Source organism: Solanum tuberosum, unplaced genomic scaffold (genome assembly GCF_000226075.1).
Source record: "Solanum tuberosum cultivar DM 1-3 516 R44 unplaced genomic scaffold, SolTub_3.0 scf00092, whole genome shotgun sequence".
Lineage (NCBI taxonomy): Eukaryota > Viridiplantae > Streptophyta > Magnoliopsida > Solanales > Solanaceae > Solanum > Solanum tuberosum.
Window position 1 is genome coordinate 502059 of NW_006239019.1, and position 23462 is coordinate 525520.

Genomic DNA, 23462 nt, shown 5'->3' on the forward strand with positions numbered 1-23462 from the left:
TGGGTGGGGCGGGTCGAGGTAGGGGTGAAAAAAAAGAAATTTTGAAGTTGAAAATATTTTTTAAAAATAAATTTCAATTTTTTTTTGGGGGTGGAGGGGTTGGTAGGGGGTGGGTTGGGAAAAGAAAAGGCAAAGAAAATATGACCCTACCCTTTTGTATTTTAATTTTATTTTTTTTAATTATAAAAAAACGTGTAATTTTTTAATTACATGGCAGCCACTGAGTGGCTCAATAAGCCACGTAGGCGCATTTGTATATCACACAATTTGGCTGTAGGATTCGCGTGTTTTTTTGTTTAAGAATTGGATAGTTAAAGTGCCTACTTGAGCACTATGAAAGTTAGAGGTCATACTTAAAATTTGAAGTCAAGTTTAGGGTCCAATTTATGTATTATGCCTTTGTACTAACTTGTTTTTAATAATTCCATAGCATTTTTGGAAATCTCAAAATGATTGCATCTTTTTACACAAATATTCCAACCCAATACTGCAGTAATTTAGAACTTGGCACTAAAATACTATCATCTAGGGCTCAACAACAACAATAAAGCTAGTCCCATGACTACCACTCTAGCTTGGGTTCCTACACCAAAAAGCTTCATTATGCTAAACACTGTTGGTGCTTTCAACCCTCATACCCACACTCAAGGAATCGGTGAAGTCTTTTGTGATTTTCTATGGAATTGGATAATTGATTTTGCAAAGAGAAGTGAATTGAACTACACCTTTGCAAACATAAGTACTGACATTGTTCCGCAGCCTACAACTTGCAATAGCTCATAATTTGATACCACTGCATATCAATAGATGCCAAACAGGTTCTTCAACATATTCAAAACACAGCTAACTCTCATATGTCATTTTTTTATGATTGTAGGCACCTCCTCAACCACCTGAATGATTCACCACTTGCAAATGAGTACAAGGAGCAAAATGCAGTCGCTGACAAAATGACATAATTTGGTTTCTTCAATGAATGGTGACAACATAAGGTTATTTAACCAATCTCATATTTTTGTTATGAATCTCCTAGAAGCAGATCAAAGAGGGGTTACAAAATCAAGAATTACAAGATATGCTCCATCCAACACAAACAATTTTTTTTTCTGTGATTAGTTCACAACTTTTTTGCTCTAAAAGTTTTTGTAATGTTGGTATTAAAAGTACAACTAATGCTAATCATCCTTCTAGTTCTAAGGATAGAATAGATACTAGTACTCACTCTTTGTATTCTACTGATAGGAATTCTATCTCCTATGTACACTTTCTCTGAAATTAATATAAGTTGACCTACTTTATAAAAAAAAAATTATTTTTAAAAATTAAATATCATTTTAATTATTATAGTAATTAAGAAATAAATATTTTTATAAAGTGGTTAACCATTTAGGCCCAATTTAGTTGGAGGTATTAAGTGAATCACATTTCGATATAAAATTTGAAATATTTCTTTTTAAAAATTTGACATATGGAATTGTGGTAAAAATCACCCAATTTTGGGCAAAAAGCCACATAAGATAGGCCTCGAGCCAAGGTCCCTAATATTGGCGCGCAATAAACCCTTCTCCCAAATCTCTAGGGTTTTAGCACACTTCAATCCGACAAAGTTTCCGATACCTTCGTCCCCAACATAGCTGAACTTCTTCAGCTTCTATGCATGAAACTTCACACGCTTAACCCTCAAACCTCATTTGCTCAATCCAATCCCATGGCCTTTTCAACTGGCATTCGTCTATTACGCTGCTACCACCACCACTTCACTTTCACTGCAATACCATCCCGCTTCTCGGGGCTCCGAAGAGCCTCGTCTGAGCTCCGGTTTCTTTCATCAGTGACTCCGCCGAGAAAGCAAGTCCGACCGGTAAGTGCCCGGCGGAAAGTCACTGAGGAAGAGGTTGGAGATGAAGGTAATGGCAGTGTTATTCTTAGAGATAGAGACGGAAATGAGGGCGGAGGAGGAGGAGGAGGAGGGGAGAGAATTGTACTTACCGAGCTTCACAAGGAGGCTACTGAGGCATACATGTCTTATGCAATGTCAGTGCTGCTGGGTCGCGCTTTGCCTGATGTTAGGGATGGGTTGAAGCCAGTGCACAGGCGAATACTGTGAGTTTTCTTAGTTGAGAAATGTGTGGATAGATGGAAGTACCCGAAGGGATATTGGTATTAAAGCTCATTTTGGAGGAATGGAAAAAAAATACTCTAGTTTGGCTAGTCTTTGTTTCTTATTTTTGGTGATTCTCTAAACTAGACACATGTTACTTTATTTGGGGAAGAAATTGTAGATATGACTATAAGCTATGCATAAATATACTCCTAAAGCAATTTTTTCTATGTCAAAATAAGAAGTACCTAATAACATAAAATTGTTTTAACTTATGGAAAGCGGTAATGTTTTAGTAGGATAGAGGAGAGCAATATGATATTTCAGTTGTCCAAGCCTTGGTGATTGAAATTACTACTGAAATACACCATTGGTGTATTGTTGTCTATAAAATGTTAACTTTCTAAAAAAAAAAGCCTTGGTGATTGAATTATATGATACCTATGCTTGTGGGAGTTGACATGTATCCTATGGAATTAGTCGAGATGTGAGCAAGTTGGCCCGGACACCACAACTATTAAAAGAAATATTACTCACTCAATTCTGAAAATGTATATGAGTAATGCATTTCCAAGTATACACCTTATCCCACTTTTGCTATCAACAAACTTTTACTCTAAAAGAATATACCCGCAAGCCTAGTCTTCCATCTGATTCATGTTGATCACGGGCAAGTGTGTAGATCTAACTTCTAATTTGAAAATGTGGACTAGAGGTTTGTTTGGTAGACCTTTCTTTGCTTATATTGGATGTTTCTGTAATATTTGCCTACTTATACTTTGAATCTGTACTGGATTTATAAGTTATTATTATTTTGGCTACAGATACGCAATGCATGAGTTGGGGCTTTCTTCCAAGAAACCATATAAAAAATGTGCAAGAGTTGTTGGAGAGGTTGTTGCCCATCTCTTCTTTCTCCTACACATACATGATAAATGAATGGTTATCTGCTGGAAGTACTCTCGTGCCATCCCTATTGCAAGTATCTTATTGCGTTTTTCTCCTATTTAAGGTGCTTGGTAAGTTTCATCCTCACGGAGACAATGCAGTCTATGATTCCTTGGTCCGAATGGCCCAGGTAATGTTCCAATAAATTAACTCTTACAAAAGGATTATCAATGTCCAATAGTTGTATAATAGATTCATGCTTGCAAGTATTAGTGTTGATGGTAAACCTTTAACTTTTCTTGAAGACAAATTATTTAGTGTTGGTACAATATAGAAGCTTTCTTGAGAAGGAAAAGTATATCTAAATAGAGCACAATGGATACAGATTATTCATAATGCCTTCCCAACTAACTTGGTATTGCAGCTCTTTTGAATGATCGATTAGTTGTTTGGCTCTTTTTTTTTTTTTTTTTGATAAATGCTTTTTGCAGAAACACCCTACCTTCCCTTTTTCCATAAAGATCACCACACTCTACCTTATTAATGTCCTAAATTCATTTTCCCGTTAAACTCTAGAACCTCAGAAATCATGAGTAAGGAGTCTAGGACCAAGAAAAAATTAAAGGAGAAAAGGTAGGCTAAGTAGTTTTTTATCGTAAAATTAACTGAAGCAGTCTGTTATGTTGATCTACATCTCTGAATGAGCATATATTTTGCGAGAATAAAAGCTCAGCTTCTGCCTGCTGTAAATCCAAAAATATATTCTCAATAAAAATTCACGAGTTCCTGTGAGGTGTTTTATATATATTGGGGCGCGGTGGGGTGTTGACGGGGAGAAATAGGCATGCTATCTGAAGTCAGTAGGTCATCCATTGGCAGAGAAGATTTTAGGAGATTCCAAAGAGTCAATCTATCTCTTGTGAGAGGATATGTATTTGTACATCTGAAAAAATGGGTGACAAACTGCTTTAGCTCCTCCTGTAAAATGTTAAAAGTAGTTCATCTAATGGAAAACTTATGTAGATCTTGCTGGACAAGGTCTCTTTATAAGTTTGTTTTGGTGGTGCTCATAAAAATGAAATTGCAGGACTGGAAAGTTCCTACGACCTAAATAAGCCCCGAGTATCTATATCTTGAGTTTACCATAGAACTCATCATTAAATGCTTGGGCTAGATCATTAAAGTGGATTTCCCGCATTTTCCAATTGGGATTCTGAGGGCACCCAGTATTTTTTTCTTTTTCTGCGTGGTTGGCTGCTTGGAGAGCAGTATTAGCTGTTAGAATTTGAGGAAGAGGAGTATCATACATGTCAGCTGGTGTTGTACGTGTAAATGTTCAGGAGAGGATGTGCAGCACTTACTATTACATTGTCAAGTAGGTAGCACCTTTGGTGGAGGTCCTGAACTGGTTTGGAATACAGTGGGTTTTGCCAAGAACAATAAAGGAGGTAATGTATAGCTGGGTTTTCAGAAGAAGGAGAAGAAGACCCAAGGCATAGGATGTAGTTTCACTAGCAATGAAGCAATTAATGGTTAGTTTGGATTGAGTGGAATAAAAGAGATTTTGAAGGGGTCAAAAATGATTGTACATGTGAGGAGTAGCCTCTTGTCTCTAGTTTCTTTTGGGTGTACCCATGAGGCCCTTTTTTGCATATATGATTTTGGTGACCTTTGTAGAGAACCATATTTTGGTTTTGATTTCTCTACATTTTTATATACTACTTGCATTTGGGGATTTCCCTTCCATTAATTAAATTTACCTTATGAAAAAATTGGCCTAGGTTCTTTCTGCTCTACGTTTTGCAGTGTGCTTGGCTACTGGGTATTATTTACTTCTATTGTAAGTCTTAAAATATAATGTTTTTCAGGATTTTTCCTTGCGGTCTCCGCTCATTCGAGGGCATGGAAACTTTGGTTCAATTGATGCAGATCCTCCTGCGGCCATGCGGTACACTGAATGCCGTCTGGAAGTAGGTTAAACTCAGCTTTTATATGTTCGCTGAATCTTTGGTTGTGTTATCCATTTGAAAATCGTTGCTTCGTAATAAATCCCGAGAGACTCGAATCCTAAAGGCTACGAGTATGTACAAATGAGGCTCATGCATAGACTGTGTTTGATAGTGGTAGAGAATAAAAACTAGGATCTCCTATCTTTTCCTGAATCTAGTCCGAAATATAGGTTCTATCGCCGTTCAAAAGTCTTAATTTTTGATAAATTCAGCTATATGAGTACATAGTTCAGATAAAAGTTCTATGTCTGTTTTTCTGTGTAGCAGATTTCTTTGTCATAGTGAAACTGATGTCCGAAACCTGCATATGTTTTTACTTCTGAAGGATCTTAATAAATGCTTATCATATCACTAATTACTTTTTTGGCTTATGCTTTTTTTTTAATTTTCCGGGTTATGCTTTTAAATTATTGATATTACTTCCTTGTGGGAAAGAATAGTGATGAATTGTTCCAAACGGCTATGTTTATTACTGTGGTTACAATTTCATTAACATTCTCTTGGAGATATATTAAGCTCATCATTGTTTTTTTTGAAATTGGTAACATATATTAAGCTCATCATTGTTCCTTCTCAGGCACTCACTGAGGCCATGCTATTAGCAGACCTGGAGCAGAATACAGTCAGTTTCTCTCCTTAAAATGTGTAATAAGTTACTGTGGACGGATGCTATGTCTTGGGTTTCTTTACACTATGGTTGATGTGTTGCAGGTAGATTTTGTCCCAAATTTCGACAACTCTCAGAAAGAACCGTCGCTGCTTCCTGCTCGTATTCCGAACTTGTTGTTAAATGGTGCTTCTGGGATTGCGGTGAATCATTGACTCACTTGTTAGCTATTTAGTATCTTTTTATGGCCCCATATTCTAATATCCTGTTTCCAGCGGGCAACTAAATTTCAGAAGCATTTCTCAAATGTGATAAGTTTTTTCCACACTCTGCTGTTTTCAGGTTGGCATGGCTACCAATATTCCCCCCCATAATCTTGGGGAGCTCGTGGATGCGCTATCTGCACTGATTCATAATCCAGAAGCCACGGTAGACATATACCTCTTGATGCATGCTCATGGATTATGGATATATTCTCTTGCCTCCTCCTTACTTTTTTTTGTGTGAAATCATTTTTTGCTTTCCTTTGCAATGAAAAAAGAAGAGTGGACAGACAAGTGTTCAAAATGTTTGTTTTCTGTTATACCAATTTTATATTAATTTCCATGTTTGGTTTTTGTGTTATAATCCTGGTCATCAACTTCACAACCATTACCTTATGAAACAAAAAACATTGTTGTTTGGCAATGTTTTTAGGTGCCAAATGCTACTTTTGTACGGCTTGAAGTAAGATTCTGATTTATACATCTGGATTTGTTGTTTTCCCATGTAGTTCATGTGTGAATTTTATTGCCTTGCAGAATAGGAGGATTATGTACATAATCATTGTCTAATTTTGAGCATTCACATACTGGGAGCTTTTATGTCTTTCAAGTTTTTTAATATATATAACTGAATCTTGTAATATGCAAACCTTCTTTATTCAAATTGTTCTAAGTTGTCTGTTTTGTGTTCCATTCCTTTCTGGGGGTTTGGTTGACTGTTGAAATTGGAACCATTTCATAGCTTTAGACCATTGTTTGAACACCAGAGCTTTCTATACTTAATTGTGTAAAGACTGTGATGACTGTCTTCTTGTTTTCTATCTAGCTGCAAGAACTGTTGGAGTACATGCCTGGTCCTGACTTCCCAACTGGCGGAATAATTATGGGCAACATTGGGTAGGTTTTCTGAGCTCCTACTTATTTCTCTTCCCACTTGCCACTTACTCATAAAGATGGAAGAGAACATATCATAGAGTCCTAGATTCAGCTCATGGATACTTTACATAAGCAGGAGTAGTGTTGATTTTTGTACTTGTGGATGAGCTTAGTACTTACAATCCCCTTATTGCGACAGTTCCTTGGAAGATCCTCTAAGACTTCTGACACGTGACTGCTGTTTTGGTGGATAACACAAATCTGAAAATTGATGCATGTATGTCTAGTGTATAAATGGGTCTTAGATGTGTCTAGTCCCTTATCTTTAGTTTGCCATATTTGAGAATAGGTACCTGTGGTAGTTGTTTCTTATAATTGCCAAACATAGTCAGTTTTACCACCTAGCTTTTAGTTTTTCTTTAACAATTTATGATTGGCTAGGGTGTCATATAGTGCTTAAAGCATCTACTCAGCTAGAAAATTGCTTGATCGTTCCTTATGCCCTTTATCTGAAAGTGTTAAAAAATAAATTTTATTCTCGGATGTTTGGCAGTTTGGTAATTTCATGGCTGCACAGTGAAAAGGAATGAACCTAGATGTACTTGTAAAAAAAGTTCATTTGGTTTGGCAATCCTTTTGTTAGAAATTCTTAGTTTATATCAGTGCTATGTTCATGGCTCTTCTGCTGCTTTTTCAATGTTTTGATAGCAATCTACTTCTTGAGAGATCATCCTTTTTTTAAGCTAGTGATAAAATTTGATAACCTGATTGTTCTCTCCTATTGGTTCGTAAGAGTTTGAGGCGCATTTCCATGCCATTGTACTTTTTCTTGTTTTGTGAGAACTGAGAGTCCATCTTCCTAGAGATTTTCTTTTGTTTCCTTTCATTAGGAAGGTTAAGATCCCTGGAGAAATGAAGTATATGGTCTTTGATTTATGCAAGATTGAACAGTGTGACCAATTATATTCTCTGTCTGTAAAGAATTTTGGAGGCATATAGGACTGGAAGAGGACGAGTAGTAATTCGAGGGAAGACTGATATTGAATTACTCGACGCCAAGACAAAACGTGCTGCAATAATTATCCAAGAGGTTCCTATCTCTGCTATTTTAGTATATTTATGTTAGAAATGGATGTTGTTTGCAATTTTAATCTGGGTTGATATTTGCTTCTTATAAATGAAACAGATTCCTTATCAAACAAACAAAGCGTCCCTTGTTGAGAAAATTGCTGATCTTGTGGAAAATAAGGTAACTTTCTGATTAGTAACGTGTATTTTTGTTATTAAACTAGGGATTTCCTGTGATTAATCACATGCTTGGCCAAGCTTACAAAATCTACTTATTTTGAAAAGTGCTTTTTGCCAGGAGTGCTTTTCGAAAAAGTGAAAAGTACTTGTGGAGAATAGCAGTTTGTGTTTGGTAATCAATTTGTAAAACACATTTGCTGATATTAGAGCAACAATTTGTGTTTGACCATGGTTTCAAAAAAGTTTTTTTTTGGGGAAAATCTTCTTTTTTCAAATTATGAAAAACACCTTATGCCACATTATCAAAAAAAATGCAAAGCAACTTATGCTACTACTCAGAAACACTTACTTTTCCTAAAAACTTTTTCAAACACCTCAACTCTGTAAAATAAGCACTTCCTTGAAAATACACACTCTTGGCTCCCCAAACAGGCTATTAGTTGGTGCAACTCCAGTTGGCTCACATGTTCGCATGAGCCTGCTTCTCTACCTTCTCCCACTTATATACCAAGCTCCTTCCGGAAGAAGAGAACAAATATTCAATGTGTTACTTTGGTTAGTGCCACTAACTTAGTGGCATATGTTATTGTTGCCCCTCTCCACTTATTACCTGTCTCTTTGTGTAAGAAGGAAAAAATCCACTTACTGATATACTTTACTCTGATGAGCAATGTATATTGTTCCTTTCTTTCAGAAGAATAAACTTGTTGTGCTTTTCTCATGCACCCTTGTTATCTTGATATCCTTCCTTTCTGACATATCTGCTATTTGATTTTAAAAAATGATCTTGCCTGTTTTATCTGTGCATATAATAAGTCAATGCTAAGTAGATGCTTGCTGCCATGGCCACAATGATACCATGTAGTGGGGCTACATGACCACCTAGATGTCACTTATTGTGCCTATTTGGTCTCCGTCCATCCTCTGTGAACCAGTTGTTGGTGGGAGGTGGCATGTTGGAATTAGCCAAAGTGCCCGCAAGTTGGCCTGGACACCACAATTATCAACAAAAATAATTACAGGGGCTAAAACGGACTGGGAAATTGTGGATTTTTTACTGTTTATTCTGTATACAACTACTATTGATTCAACAAAGGGATAGTTGAAAATGGAAGGGACAGACAGCCAACATAGAGTTTGAGGTAGATGTTTTAGCAGTCTCATGCAGAAATATGAGAGATGATAAATTCCATTGAAGGCTCTTTGGAATCTTGAAGCACTTAATGGTTATATTTTTCTATGGTTATCAGCATGGGAGTCCATTTTACCGTGGGCAGTCTACAAAAATGAATAAGCTATATAGTAGATGGTTTGCTTAAATGAGGCATGGTCAATGGGGATTCAGATAGCCAACCCCAACTTGGTCGGGATGAGGCATAGTAGTTGTTGTTGTATAGAGTAGCTGGTGTTGCTTTTCATATTTTTGTTGACTGCTAGTTATTTCCATCTGGTGTAAAGGAGCTCCTTAAGCAATAATATTCTATGTTTAGAGAATTACCCTCATGGCTTTTTATGGGGAGCAGAATCTCTAACACTTTTGAAGAGTGCAGATTTCTTTAGGGAAGCATCCCTGTTTCTCTTCCTTCTTTTGTGGGGAATACACATGCCATCTATACTTAGTGTATATCAAAATTCACACCATCTCCCTTGATATATACTGATTCTGCAATGTTGTTACCTTGGTTCTTAAACTTCGACACAAATCAAATTTCTTAGCCTATTGTAATTGTAACGTTCTATAAGCATGGGGTCCTTACTTTCCTAAATTTAGTGTCTAAATATGTAGTTTCAGCAGTTCTCTTAAAGTTTGTTTGAATCTTCATTAGTAATACACATAGCTTTGGTGGTACGTGCTCTTATTTTCTAAGTTCATCTGATATCTTGATTTGGTCAAGAGTTGAACACAGCACCTGATTTGTTTTGGTTCCCTTTCTTGACAGACTTTGGAAGGAGTAAGTGATATCCGTGATGAGAGTGATCGATCAGGAATGCGTGTAGTCATTGAGGTAGTGAGAACACTAACATTCCCTCTTTCCCCAATTTGTCCATGTCATCATATTCCATGGCTCATTTGTAATGATTAAATATTTTTTTATAAATGTATTAATGTTTAGCACTGATTGATCGTTTGGCTTTTAATTGTTTTCCAGCTTAAAAGAGGGTCTGATCCAGCCATCGTGTTGAATAATCTTTACCGTCTTACTGCTTTGCAATCCAGTTTTAGTTGCAACATGGTCGGGTAAGTGATTATCACCCCCTTTAAGAGGCTATATACTTTGTTTGCAAAAGAAGGAAACTCCAGCATCTGGATCACTCTGTTACGATAAGATTTCCCCCTGTAACCAATTGCATGATAGAGGCGTTTTCCCCTATAGACTGCCCCAAAGTCCTATGATATCAATATCAGAGGCGTTGAAAGTTATTCTTCAAGAAGTATAATAATAGCTTTCCGCCTCTTGATTTCTGTTTTTGCTGCTTCTTTTTTTTTGGTAAATGATAAGGTCAATTTTACTGATGTCTTCAGCACTAAGATGGTGCTAAAGAAGTAAACTCCAAAAAGCAAGAAAGCAAAAGTGTTCCTGTCTCTCTGTGCGTGGAACCCACAAAATATATCAAGGTTTCCATATCAATTACTAGGTCCATATTACACTGGAAAGCAAACTGAACAGTTGACTTTCTTTATTTTAGTTAATCTCTTCTGACATTCCAAGCTAAAATATTAAGCTTCATATGATAGCTCTAGAGTATTATGCTCTCTCTGCTTGAAATTTCTTCTCCATGCCTGACTCTTGGCATAGTTAATTGAACACGAGGCATTTTTGAGTTCTCTTGTTCTCCAAGGTTTTGGTGTACTGTCCGACTGCGATGTACTGCCAGATGCATTTTCAGTTTCCAGCTTTTATCATCAATAGTATTAATGACGTTTTGACATATTCTTATTTGAGCAGAAGTCAATTTTTCTCTTGACATATTTGCATTAATGAAAATGTTTGTCCATGAAAAAAAAGTACTTGCATTTATTAGTCCTCTATAGGCAATAGTAGGCTTAAGATGCCCCTCTTAATAATTAAGCTGATACTTATAGCATACTAATGGCACATGAAATGAAGTTGGTTGCAACTGAGTTCTCAAAATTTGACATTATTAACTAGTATATGTCCATATGTTGCTTGACTGTAATGAATTCTACGTTGCTCACTGCCATCCATACTTGTTTCATACCTCTACCTAACTACTTATCACTCAACATTTCTTCAGTATTCTCAATGGTCAACCGAAGCTGATGGGGTTAAAGGAATTGCTCCAGGTGACAAATGTTTCTTATAATATGATGAATGGTCTGTATGTATATAATTTCATTTTCCATTAAAGACTGTTTAAGCATGATTGTGTAAGTTTGCCTTATCTGTAATCATCTCTATTTTTCTCCTTTTGTTTCTTTCTTTCCGTTCAAAATTGATATAATTCACCTACATTATGTCTTCTGATATCTTAATGCTATTTGTTTGATGTCCCTTGATAATTACAATCAAGGTGATCTTTGACTTGTATCATCAATGCATTAATTGTTATACCTTTTTGTATCTGGCAGGCATTTTTGGATTTTAGATGCTCTGTTGTTGAAAGGCGGGCTAAGTATAAACTTTCACAAGCACAAGAAAGAAGCCATATTGTTGAGGTATGTTAGTTTGTCCTTTTCCCCCCTCTTTGATCAGAAGTTTTAACAACAACAACATACCCTGTGTAATCTCACAGGTGGTGTCTGGGGAGTGTAGTCTGTGTAGAGTATACGCAGACCTTACCCCTACCTCGTGGAGGTAGAGAGGCTATTTCTGTTAGACCTTCGGCTCAAATAAAGCATATCAGAGCAATTTGAAAAAGAAAATCCAGAAGTGAAGAAGACATGGCAAATAATAGGGAAATATTACTAGTATTCTGAAAAAAAGGAACAGTAACAAAAACAAATATTGCAACAACCAAAGCACTTCATCAGAAGCTGTACAATGTTAGAATTAAAATACTAGAAGCGTAAAGTTCTTAGGCTATATATTATCTCACATTAGACAAATATCATATGAGGATTGTGTTTGACACCTAGGAATAGGTGGGTCTTGTACTCTCCATTTTATCTTTATGGTAATTTGCTTTTCTTATTTCTCTACATGGTGTCTGAGCCTCTACTATCTTTAAAGAGGCCTAAACAGGTTCTGCCTACGAGAAGGCAGGCTTACGCCAGTTACCAGGAAAAAAGTTCTTTTCCATTCTGTAATTTCCTTCTGGGGATCATTCCTTCTTCCAGTAACCATTTGATGGTAAGTGCCTATTTCTGATCACTTTTCTGGAAGTGCCATACTTTTTTTCCTGCGACAGTTTTGGCAAAAATGCCTCTTGCCGGACTCTGGTCTGGCAGCAAATTTTCCTATGAAATTTTGGCAATTGAAACTTTTTGTTGAGTTTCTCTGTCGTAAGGACATTTAGGTGATTTTCTGACAGTTTTTCAAGCAACCATTCCTGTAACTATTTACTTCTCTTTTTCTAGTATCTTTAACAAATAAACTCTAGTTGGTTTAGTCTTTGGGAGAGCGTGTTAATAAGTCTCTAGAATGCTAAGGTCAGAACATTTGAAAGCTTAAGGTTTTTAGGTTAGATAGTCATATATTGGACAAATTTTATATGAGTAGTTTCAATTTACTTCTCTCAAAAATCAGTATGTGTTTGGCATGTGTAAATAGGTATATCTTGTTTCTATCAAGTCATCTAGACATCTGATGATTTATTGTACCTCCATAATACATAATAACAATTTAGATCTCTTTTCTCTTTAGAAGTTTTGGGAATAACTCAACTCTCAAGTGAAATATGCTGAATTTATGAATAAAGGTGCTGATATACCCCCCCTCCCCTTCCACTGTTGTGATTTAAGGGTATTATAATTGGACTTGATAACTTGGATGAGGTCATCAAGACAATCAGAAAAGCATCAAGCCATGCGCTCGCAACTGCCAATTTGAGAAAAGGTAACAGTATTACTGATGTATTATCTTCATGTTGCTAGATTTTTCACTATCGCCTGCTCATAGTTGTGTTGGAAATTGTATTTGCCTTTCTTTTTATAATTTTCTAACAGCAGGAAATCACTGCCAAAATTTCTTATCAACTTGCTCTTGCAGAATTTGAATTGACTGAAAAACAAGCTGAAGCTATATTAGATATAAGCCTGAGAAGGCTTACAGCACTCGAGGTATGTCGTAAGGCCGCATTTGCAAATTTGATGATGGGTGCTTTAGTTGTTATTGAACTCCATCCAACATTCTGTTTCTGTATCGGTGATGCAGAGAAATAAATTTGTCGACGAGGGGAAATCTTTGAGAGCGCAAATTTCCAAGTTAGAGGAACTTTTGTCTAGTAAGAAGCAAATACTCCAGGTAGCCTGATGAGAACTGGTTTTTCTTTTTCTTATCAAGCTTAGATATGATCTTCTACCATTTTGGTTTTTTGAAGAATCAAGATGCCAGATGTTTGTCTATTTATTGGTTGTTATTGTACCATTATTTGTCAAGAATTCAAATTTATGTTCCTTCCACTCGTACATAATTTTTTTAACAATCTAATAGAAATACCCAGCTTACGAAATACACTATAGAAGCGACCTGTTACTACTGTCTAGCAAGTTAATTCATTTCGGATATTGCTCCTTTTCTTCATTTGTGTTTGTCAGCAATTTAGCGGTGGGGTGGGGTGCTTCTGTTAGGTAGTATATTGATATTTTGATTGTTCACCTCCTTTTACAATACCATTCAGATATAATGTAGTGATACTCAATTACCTTGTTAGTTGACATTTGTCTCCTTGCTTTTCAATTTTTGCAATATGAACAACCAGTTGATTGAAGAAGAAGCACTTGAAATAAAGGACAAGTATTTCACTCCGAGGCGTTCACAGTTAGAGGATACAGACAGCGGTAATCTTGAAGATATAGACGTGATTCCGAATGAAGAAATGCTACTGGTAATCAACCTGTGCGCTGTCTAGGTTTCACGGTTTTGTGTTACTTTTTTCCTTTCCACTTTGTTTTTATTTCTGTTGCTCCTTGATTTCAGGCAATTAGTGAGAAGGGCTATGTTAAACGGATGAAACCTGACACATTTAATCTACAAAATCGTGGGACAATTGGCAAATCAGTTGGTAAATTAAGAGTAAATGATGCCATGTCTGATTTCCTTGTTTGCCGGGCCCATGACAAAGTTCTCTATTTTAGGTAAACTTGCTTTCACCTTTTTTACCTACGTTTACTAGATTTTTTCAGCATATAAAATGGAGCAAATATATAATTGTTTTTCCGACAATTTTTGCTTTCCCAACTTATATTTATGAGAGAGGGAACTTGGTTTGAGTGGATTTTGTATCCTTACAATCCTGTTACATTGTCTCATTAATTACATCATTGTTAGCCCTCAATATATTTTATTCAGTTCTGTGTTAGTGGATGACTTTGCCAATGATTGGCATGCGGATGTTCTTATTTCAGTGTTTGTTTTGATTCTAATTGGCAGTGATAAAGGTACCGTGTACTCTTATCCAGCTTACAAGATTCCTGAATGCAGCCGAACTGCAGCCGGCACTCCTTTAATTCAGGTACAATATTTATCATCTACAGAAAGCTTGACTTGTTGCCTTCATTCCTAATTTCTCATTCTTTCCCTTGATCAGATATTGTCCTTGTCTGATGGCGAGAGAATAACTTCAATTATTCCTGTGAGCGAATTTGTGGGAGATCAGTATCTTGTGATGCTTACTGTGAATGGATATATCAAAAAAGTATCATTGAACTATTTTGCCTCTATTAGGTCTACAGGAATAATTGCGATTCAATTGGTTAGTCAGCTCTTTTCTTTCCTTTGAATTAGGATTCTTGGTCCCAAAGCAAGCTCAGACATGATACTTTGATCTGACAGGTCCCAGGTGATGAATTAAAATGGGTGAAATGTTGCTCAAATAATGATTTTGTTGCAATGGCTTCACTAAATGGAATGGTGATTTTGACGCCTTGTGCAAATGTAAACTCTCTTGTTCTTTTATTTCATGGGTACCTTGTTTTCAGTCTTTGTTATTGTTTGTTGTGCTGCTGTGCCAAAATACAAAATAAATTGGTGCTTCGGTTCATGCAGAAACAAGTTTGTTCTTGGCATAAGATTCTATTACAGGATCTGAATCAAGTAATATTTGTATTTATTCTAATCAGCAAATTGGGTATACTTAATCTGTGTGTGTGTGTGGAGGGAGAGAGAGAGAGAGAAAAAGCAAGGTTCGCCTACCTGTAGTACATAGCTGCAGTTTTTGTACTTAATCAGTTGAGGTACATACATATTTGAAGTGAGATTATTTAAAGAATGTAGAAAGTTTGCTTTCTCATGGTAGATGGAACATAAATGTCTGAAATAGATTTATTTTTGCATCTCTACGGTGAGATCTTTTTTGTTGGTAAATGGTAACCCATGCAATTCTTTTTGTGAGTTAAGGGAATTGAGATAGTGGAAGTCTCTTGTGCTGGATGATGAATAGAGAGGTGTCTTGGAAGGATATTTAAAGGGTTCCAATGCTGTGGTTAGGGGTATTGATGGTTTGGTTCAGTTTTTCCCTAGAAGGAAACAAAACCAATCAAGTGGGTTTTTGTTGCTTTGGTTTTTGTTAGTTTATTCGGTTTTTGTTGGGCCTTTTTTAAAATACATGACAATATTTTTACCATTGTCAAAAAATACATGACGATATACTTCCAAGCACATATTAGGTTGACTATATATTATTTTTTTTGGTAAAGTAACTAATGATATTAGAAAGCATCTTGAAGATGCAAAGTTACAAAAGCACAGTGCAAGAAAACTGCTCCAAACAGAAATATATGGAGCTAGCTTGGCAAAAACCTGTGAAACAGTCAAAAGGGAACTCTACTACTCTACTGTACTAGAGATAGGGGACTAACAAAATCCAAAAAGTTATCCACACTGTTTACATTGGCAAAAAAGTGCCAGCTAAATAAACTAGCTAGACATTTGGCATTAAGAGTGCAAAAAGAGGTTGATATTCCATTAAAACATTTGTTGTTCCTCTCCTTCCATAGGCTCCAAAAATGGCTGCTGGGATCATTGACCAGATATTTCTAATGGATTTGTCAAGTCTCCTCAATAACCAGCTGGCATAAGCATCCTAGACATTTAGGTTGACTATATATTATTTTTTTTGGTAAAGTAACTAATGATATTAGAAAGCATCTTGAAGATGCAAAAGTTACAAAAAGCACAGTGCAAGAAAACTGCTCCAAAACAGAAATATATGGGGCTAGCTTGGCAAAAAACCTGTGAAACAGTCAAAAAGGGAACTCTACTACTCTACTGTACTAGAGATAGGGGACTCACAAAATCCAAAAAGATATCCACACTGTTTACATTGGCAAAAAAGTGCCAGCTAAATAAACTAGCTAGACATTTGGCATTAAGAGTGCAAAAAGAGGTTGATATTCCATTAAAACATTTGTTGTTTCTCTCCTTCCATAGGCTCCAAAAAATGGCTGCTGGGATCATTGACCAGATATTTCTAATGGATTTGTCAAGTCTCCTCAATAACCAGCTGGCATAAGCATCCTAGACATTTAGGTTGACTATATTCCAACAATAGTACCAAATCAAACTCTTTGAGAAAAAAAGGAAATATATAATCAAGTTATATATGCAGTTTCCTCCAAAAAATCTTATGTGTTGTCCAAGAATTTAGCTATTTTCAAGGAACTAAAAATTTTCTTAGAATGAACTTCTAGTCTAATAAAAATTAAAGATCTAGTTGTGATATACCAAGATATGTTGATGTTAATTGAATTAAACTATGATGAATAACTAAATGACCCAGATAAATTATTTTGAACATGAAATAGATTTTTGGAATTATCAAAATAAAAAAAAATTCTAATCAAATTAGAAAGTAATGGCAAAAAAATTGAATTACTATAGAGGCAATCACCTAGATTACGAAACTAGAGTGCAAAAGATTAACGAACATTAATGTGGATTGTTTGGAAAGAGAAATATGAGAGCTTTAGAAGTAGAGTCGAGTTTCTCCTGGCTGAGTAGTCTCTGTTCTCTTATTTTCTTTTGGTGCACATATAAAGTTCCTGGTTGTATAGACTATTGGGCAGAGTTTGTAGATAACCATATTTTATCGTAGATTCTTTATCTTTTGGTATACGGTATACCCCTTGTATTTAACTAGTTATGGCCATGTTTATGAATGAAAGCACTTTTACTTGATAAAAAAGAAGGGCATTGTATAGTTTGCAGCTGTCTTCAGAGATCTGGTTCCCCTTTTCCTTTTTTGTTTTTCTCGCTTTTGGATTTTGATAAATATATGTTTTACTACTTAGGTAATTACTTACCTGTGCACACTTTCTAACTTCAATTTTATTGTGGATTTATTCCCATAATGAAATAGGTAGAGTGTTGGTATCACTTTTTTTTTTATACATCTACCTGTTACTGGAGTTATTCTTGATTCTTCTGATAATTTATTTTCCTTCATTTACTGTTAATTTCTGCTCAGATAAGAGCACTTGGTAGAAATACTAGAGGCTCTGTTGCCATGAGACTAAAAGATGGGGATAAAGTGGCTAGCATGGACATTATACCAGATGCTTTGCAGAAGGAACTGGACATGACCTTGGCAGTTCATCAAAGAAAGTAATCTTTCATCTATCACTCTGTATATCCTAGTTGTCTTGATTGTTGTTTAAGGCTAGCTTGAGACCCGGTTAAGCCTGAAGTAATATGGAAACCAGGTCGGGTGACTTGTTATGGTTTCATTTTGCTGAAATTGATGTTAGTGTGAATAAAGCAGGTAAAAGGGTGTTTGATTTTGTAGTACATCATCTAACGTTCTTTAAAATCTTTTTTTGAAAAATTGGTAATTTGTAATCCTCTATATTAAGGGCTATGCTGACCACCTCCAAAAAACTATCAACAATGAGCCTAGGAAACTCAAACTAATTACAAGGATCCTAGGAAATCTACTGAATTACATCATCTATTTTTCCTTCTTTACACCAAAAATGGAAGTTTGCAATACAGTTCTCCTTTATCTTCTGCATGGAGTTAAATCTGTCCTCAAAGCACCTTCGATTCCTTTCCTTCCAAATTGTCCACCAGATGCAGGAAGGAATTACTCTCAACCATCTCTTCTGTGATTTGCTATCTCCTCTTCTAATCCAAGTACTGAGTAGGTCTGATATATGTTCAGGCATGGTCCATTTGACTCCTGTGAGGTTAAAGAAAAGGGACCAGAGTTGAACAATCACCTCGCAATGCAGAAAAAGGTGGTTGTTTGTCTCTGCTTACCTAGGGCTATCTGAAACTTCCTCTTCCACACCTTATCCATGGGCCCATGTTGCCTCCAGCTTGACCCATGATTTCCAGCTTATACAATCAACCCATCAGTATTATGTTTCCATCTAAGGGAATCTGGAACTGGAAATAATCCTCTGAATTTGTCAATTTCCTTCAAAAGATATTCTTTAAAATCCTTTCAAGTTATGATCTTTGCTTTGTCTTTGATCTTTGTGGATCTTCTGTTATTTTGTACTTGCTTTTTTCTTGGAAGAGGAAGAATACAGTTTTAAATTTGTGAAGGAGTGCATGTAGAAAAAAAAAGGATGTGAGTGTATCCCTTGAACTTCACTGTTTCACACCAGAATGCAGCATTTTGGCTTCGGAACCGAAGCGTTCTCAGCTACTTCATTATTATTTGTGTTCTTTACCTTTTCAAAGCTAAGAAACTCAACCTAAGCTACCAACCCACCCCCCCAAAAAAAAAAAAAACTTGAAACTCATTTCTTTCAGTCAAAGTACATCTTTCTTTTTGTCCCTTATCCTCAGTTCTGATTTTAATTCTCACTTGATAAAAATAATATGTTGGATACATAGTGTTTTTTCTAAGGAAACTTACTAAGAGAATCTGGTCACACAAAAGAAAGAAATTCAAGGAATAGTGAAAATGGTACTTAATGATAATTAAAGGAAAATCAATTGGAAGTAGGAGAGAATTTGTATATGAAGAGTTCGCTCATATTCTTTTTGTGGAAAAGGGAAAACGGTTGCCCTCTGATAAAATTACGAAAAAGAGGTCAGTTACCATTGTCAATTAAAATTACAAAAAAGAGGAGGAAGGAAAGAAATGGTTAAGTTGTACTTCATCAAAAAAAAAGAAATGGTTAAGTTGTACTACTGCATCTTATTGATGCCTTTTAATGAATTTCTCTTACTTCATCAAAAAAAGGAAAGAAATGGTTACGTGTGAATGAGAGCGAACATACAGGTAAGTGAAATGGCTATTGGGAGTTTGGGACTCACCATGCCACACAACTAACTAGAAGAAAGCTTCTCTCAAGTATTGTTGGTTGTGTCCCACATCAAAATAAAATTTCTCGTCTTCAAGAGGGTAGCACCAGACATTATATCTTGTTGGCAAATGATATCTCAATTATTAATAAAACGTTAGAAATTATTTTTTTCTGATTACGCATAAACAACTAGAAATTTAGTTTAAAAAACTAGTCACTATAGAAATGAAAATACATCTTTGCATTTTAATCAGAAACTGAAGTTGGTTTTTACTTCACATAATTTACTTCAACTGTGGTATCTTTTTAATTATCTCTCTCATTAATTAGTGTGTTTATAGTTTTTTTTTTTTTTTTTTTGCATTATACGTTTTTTTCCATCATTAGTGCCTTTGTTTGCTGAAGTTAACGCTTTACTTGTAGTTTGCACTGTTAGCACTGACGGGTACTCTTCTATGCTTTTCGCATCTCTAATAGTCTCTAGGTTGATTTTGTCCCCTAGGCTGCTTCTTCTAACATCATCGGCTCTCCAAAAATGATTATTATTACCAGCATGTCTTGCCTATTTGTTGCCCAAAAAAACAGATGTCTTGCATCAATTGTTTTGAAAGCCTGCCTTATTTTTCTGTTGCTCTTTGATTTGTTTGTAACACTCTCTTTATCTTCAATATGCTGTGTACCAGTAGAAGGAGCATGAATGGCCCATGGCTGCTGTTCGTGTCAGAAAGCGGTTATGGGAAGCGAGTTCCAGTTAGCAGATTCCGCACATCACCTTTGAATAGAGTCGGTTTAATTGGTTACAAGGTACACCATAATGCTATAAGCGAAAGTATAATCAAAGATATTCCTCTCTTTGTAGGAAAAGGAGGGAGGTTAATTTTTATTATCTCTGTTCAGCTTAGTCAACTAATACGTCTGATGCATTTATTCAGTTTTCATCTGAAGATCGCCTGGCAGCAGTATTCGTAGTTGGATTCTCCTTTGGAGGTACCGTAATCCTTTGTATTCTTCTGCATAGTTTGAATGTTTTGAATACTAGCAGACTTCAAATATTGTGGTAATAATAAATAATTGAAACGCTTTAAGCAGAAGATGGTGAGAGTGACGAGCAAGTTGTTCTTGTGAGCCAGAGTGGAACGGTGAATCGCATAAAAGTTCAGGACATCTCTATCCAGTCCCGGTATGCGAGGTATGTCAGTGTCTTGTAGCATTTGTCTTCTTTGATCTGTAGTGCTATAGTTTGTTTTTCAAGTATACAATTTCTGCAGTAGTACATTCTTGGGATGCTGATTACCTTTTTATTAGAGTGCCTACAGGCTAAAGATCTATTTGTTGTTGTTGCCAGGAGTCTTATTGTCCTTGGTTCTTTCATAGGGATGTAGTTTGACTATATTTTAATACCATCTCGAGTTCTGTGAAAGCTCAAAATCATTTTAGGCTAGAAGCTTGGGTCAGTTGGCTTGCTCGAAAACTAATATTTAAATGATTTAACATCAGCCAACAAAAGACCCAGAAAAGTTGATGAGTGAAAAAGAAAAAGGAGTTTGTGCATAGGAGAGTGATAATGGTGGAAACTAAGGGGTCATTTGGTAGAGTGTATAAAAATAATGCTAAATAGAATGTATTAGTAAAGCTTGCATAAGTAATGCTTGTATTAGTTATACATAAAATATTTTTTATGCATTGTTTGATTTGATGTATTAAGAAAAGTATGTATTGTATAAAAATATTTATTTATAAAAGCTTCCTCCACAATTATGATGGAAAAGGTGTAAAAGTGCTTTTGAAGGGTAATTGGGTCGTTAACAATGCTAATGCATGTATTGAATCCTTTGCATTACTAATACCTAGAAATCCAAAGTGTAACTTTTTTTTGAGATTGGTAACTGAAAACCATATTTACATAATGAACTCTAAAGGCACTGTCCTATCCCTATAACGAGTCTAAAACATCAATGATAGAGACTGTCATTTAGAGTAGATTATTACACCAAAAACACAAAGTTAGAATACAATTCAGTTTTACTTGCTGCTTATTACTCTCCCTTTTCCCAAAAACTCCTAAGGTTTCTCTCTTTCCAGATAGTCCACCAAATAGTAGCAGGAATGATTCTCTAGTTGCTTCTGTTCTTTGCTTGTAATCCTGGTACTTCCCTACTGTATAAGATCCCCTGCCATTCTACCAGGCATGACCCATGAGATGTTTTGAGCCTTAGAATAGACTCCACAATTGGCCAGTGACCTTGCACTGGATGAAAAGTGATAGACTGTTTCTGCAGTTTACCCACAAAAAAACATCTAGAGCACAGTGTAATCCCCCTCTTCATCAAATTCTCCTGTGTCAACACAGCTTCCTTAGCCAGCAACCATTTAATCTTGGTGTTTGGTTTGAATTCATACCATAGTGATCGGATGGATTTCCATAAACTAACACCATAGAGAGTGGTAACTTCCTTTGTCATCCAATGTCACTTTCTTCATATTTTGCTTTTATGACTGAGCCCCATAAATTCTGATTATCGTTGGAATAAATATCATTATTTCTTAAGAAATTTAAGTCCATCTCTTGTACATATTCTGTACCTCCACTGTACGTTTTAACAAAATAACTCGCCACGAGAAAAAAAGAGTCAGACTGATTGTCATGGTATCCAAATAACTGGAGATATATCATATTACATCATCTAAACTTCATGAGTCACAAGCAACTAGACATTAACTCTGTGGTACTGGATTTCTGTTTTTCCCTTATATCTACTGAAGAGAAACAAGATGCAGCCTAGAGGGGCTACGGAAGCACTCTATATTGTTCTCTATTTCACAAATGGAAATCACCTAGATTTCCTTAAATAGCTTAGTTGCACATAATTTCATTTGTGATTGAGTTATGCTGAATAACTTCATAAGAAAATGACTGTATTACGGAGAAACAACAGTACACTGAAGTGCTTTTGGCTTCTGATCAATATCTCAGGTGTTTTTTTTTTGCTTAATAGCTCAGATATTACTTGGTCTCTAATATATTCTCTCTTGCCATTCTCCAGAGGAGTAATTTTGATGCGTCTTGAGCATGCTGGGAAAATTCAGTCAGCCTCATTGATCTCAGCAGCAGATGCCGATTCAGATTCAGATCCTGAAGTTGAAGATGCAGCAGCAGTAGAAGCATAGTGTCCCTACATTTGACCTATATAACGTGCAGGTTATTTGCAGCGTGAGTAGCTGTAGGATGATGGGTTTTGTACAGCTGATGATGTAATCTTGTAGATACACTTCTGTACTTCTCTAAATATCCCTCTTTGATGGTTGCTGGGGAGATGTATCATTTTTTACCCGATAGGGAGGATCTAATCCGTGTCAATTGTTCTCGTCTCTAGTTCTTCTGCCCGCCTACCCCCATTCAAAGATATAAGGTAGGTAGTTTAGATCATTGCGAAATGGTTACTACAATTAGGGATCGTTTGGTAGAGTGTATAAGAATAATGCTTGCATTAATTATACATAGATTATATGCATTGCATTAAAAAAAATTATTTACAAAGATACTCTCCACTATTATGGTGGAAAAAATGTAAAAAGGTTTTGAGGGGTAATTGAGTCTTTAATCATATTAATGCATGCATTAAAACCATTGCATTGCTAATACCTAGATATCCATGGTATTAGCAATGCACACCTTAATACACAATAGAGTGTGCATTAGTTATACATAGGTTGAAAAAGAGTACCAAACAAGGTAGTAATACACTACCAAACGACCCCTTTATTGTAAGAGTGAAGTTTTGTTGATATACAGAAGATAATTTTATGTCTAGTGTTGTATGTTCTTAGTTCAACAGATGAACTTTGAGATTGTCCCTTAAAAATATAGTAAGGCCCTTTGAGAATTTTTGGGATACGCCAGACAATGATTTTCCATGTTCTGTTGGCGGTTCTGGATAGTTTTTCCCCATAATATGATCGTTAAAAAATCTATATATTTCTTGTCATTTTAGATATTGAATATTTTTAGTAGGATATTTGTGACGATTATCGACATGTTTGGATGTAAATACTCCCCTTCTTTATTTTGGAAAGGAACGAGCAGTTGCCA

The 23462-nt window shown here is 35.8% G+C and overlaps 1 protein-coding gene across 3 annotated transcripts; it reads left to right on the forward strand.

Moving 5' to 3' along the window:
* Positions 1 to 1491: 1491 nt before the first annotated feature.
* Positions 1492 to 22745, forward strand: LOC102598827 (DNA gyrase subunit A, chloroplastic/mitochondrial). Of its 3 annotated transcripts, none has more exons than XM_006347644.2 (28): positions 1492 to 2103; positions 2926 to 2995; positions 3114 to 3179; positions 4858 to 4959; positions 5576 to 5620; positions 5710 to 5808; positions 5948 to 6034; positions 6695 to 6765; positions 7726 to 7834; positions 7931 to 7993; positions 9933 to 9998; positions 10143 to 10231; positions 11251 to 11299; positions 11585 to 11671; positions 12186 to 12305; positions 12917 to 13010; positions 13164 to 13234; positions 13329 to 13418; positions 13876 to 14001; positions 14094 to 14251; positions 14547 to 14628; positions 14704 to 14868; positions 14949 to 15050; positions 17581 to 17717; positions 20056 to 20176; positions 20305 to 20359; positions 20462 to 20561; positions 22417 to 22745. In XM_006347644.2, the coding sequence occupies exons 1-28, from the start codon at positions 1658 to 1660 to the stop codon at positions 22538 to 22540; spliced, it is 2994 nt and encodes a 997-aa protein (XP_006347706.1). In that variant the 5' UTR covers positions 1492 to 1657; the 3' UTR covers positions 22541 to 22745. The 3 variants fall into 3 exon arrangements, with proteins under 3 accessions (XP_006347706.1, XP_006347707.1, XP_006347708.1); XM_006347645.2 differs by having other exon boundaries at positions 20059 to 20176; XM_006347646.2 differs by lacking the exon at positions 12186 to 12305 and having other exon boundaries at positions 1493 to 2103.
* The last annotated feature ends 717 nt before the right edge of the window (positions 22746 to 23462 follow it).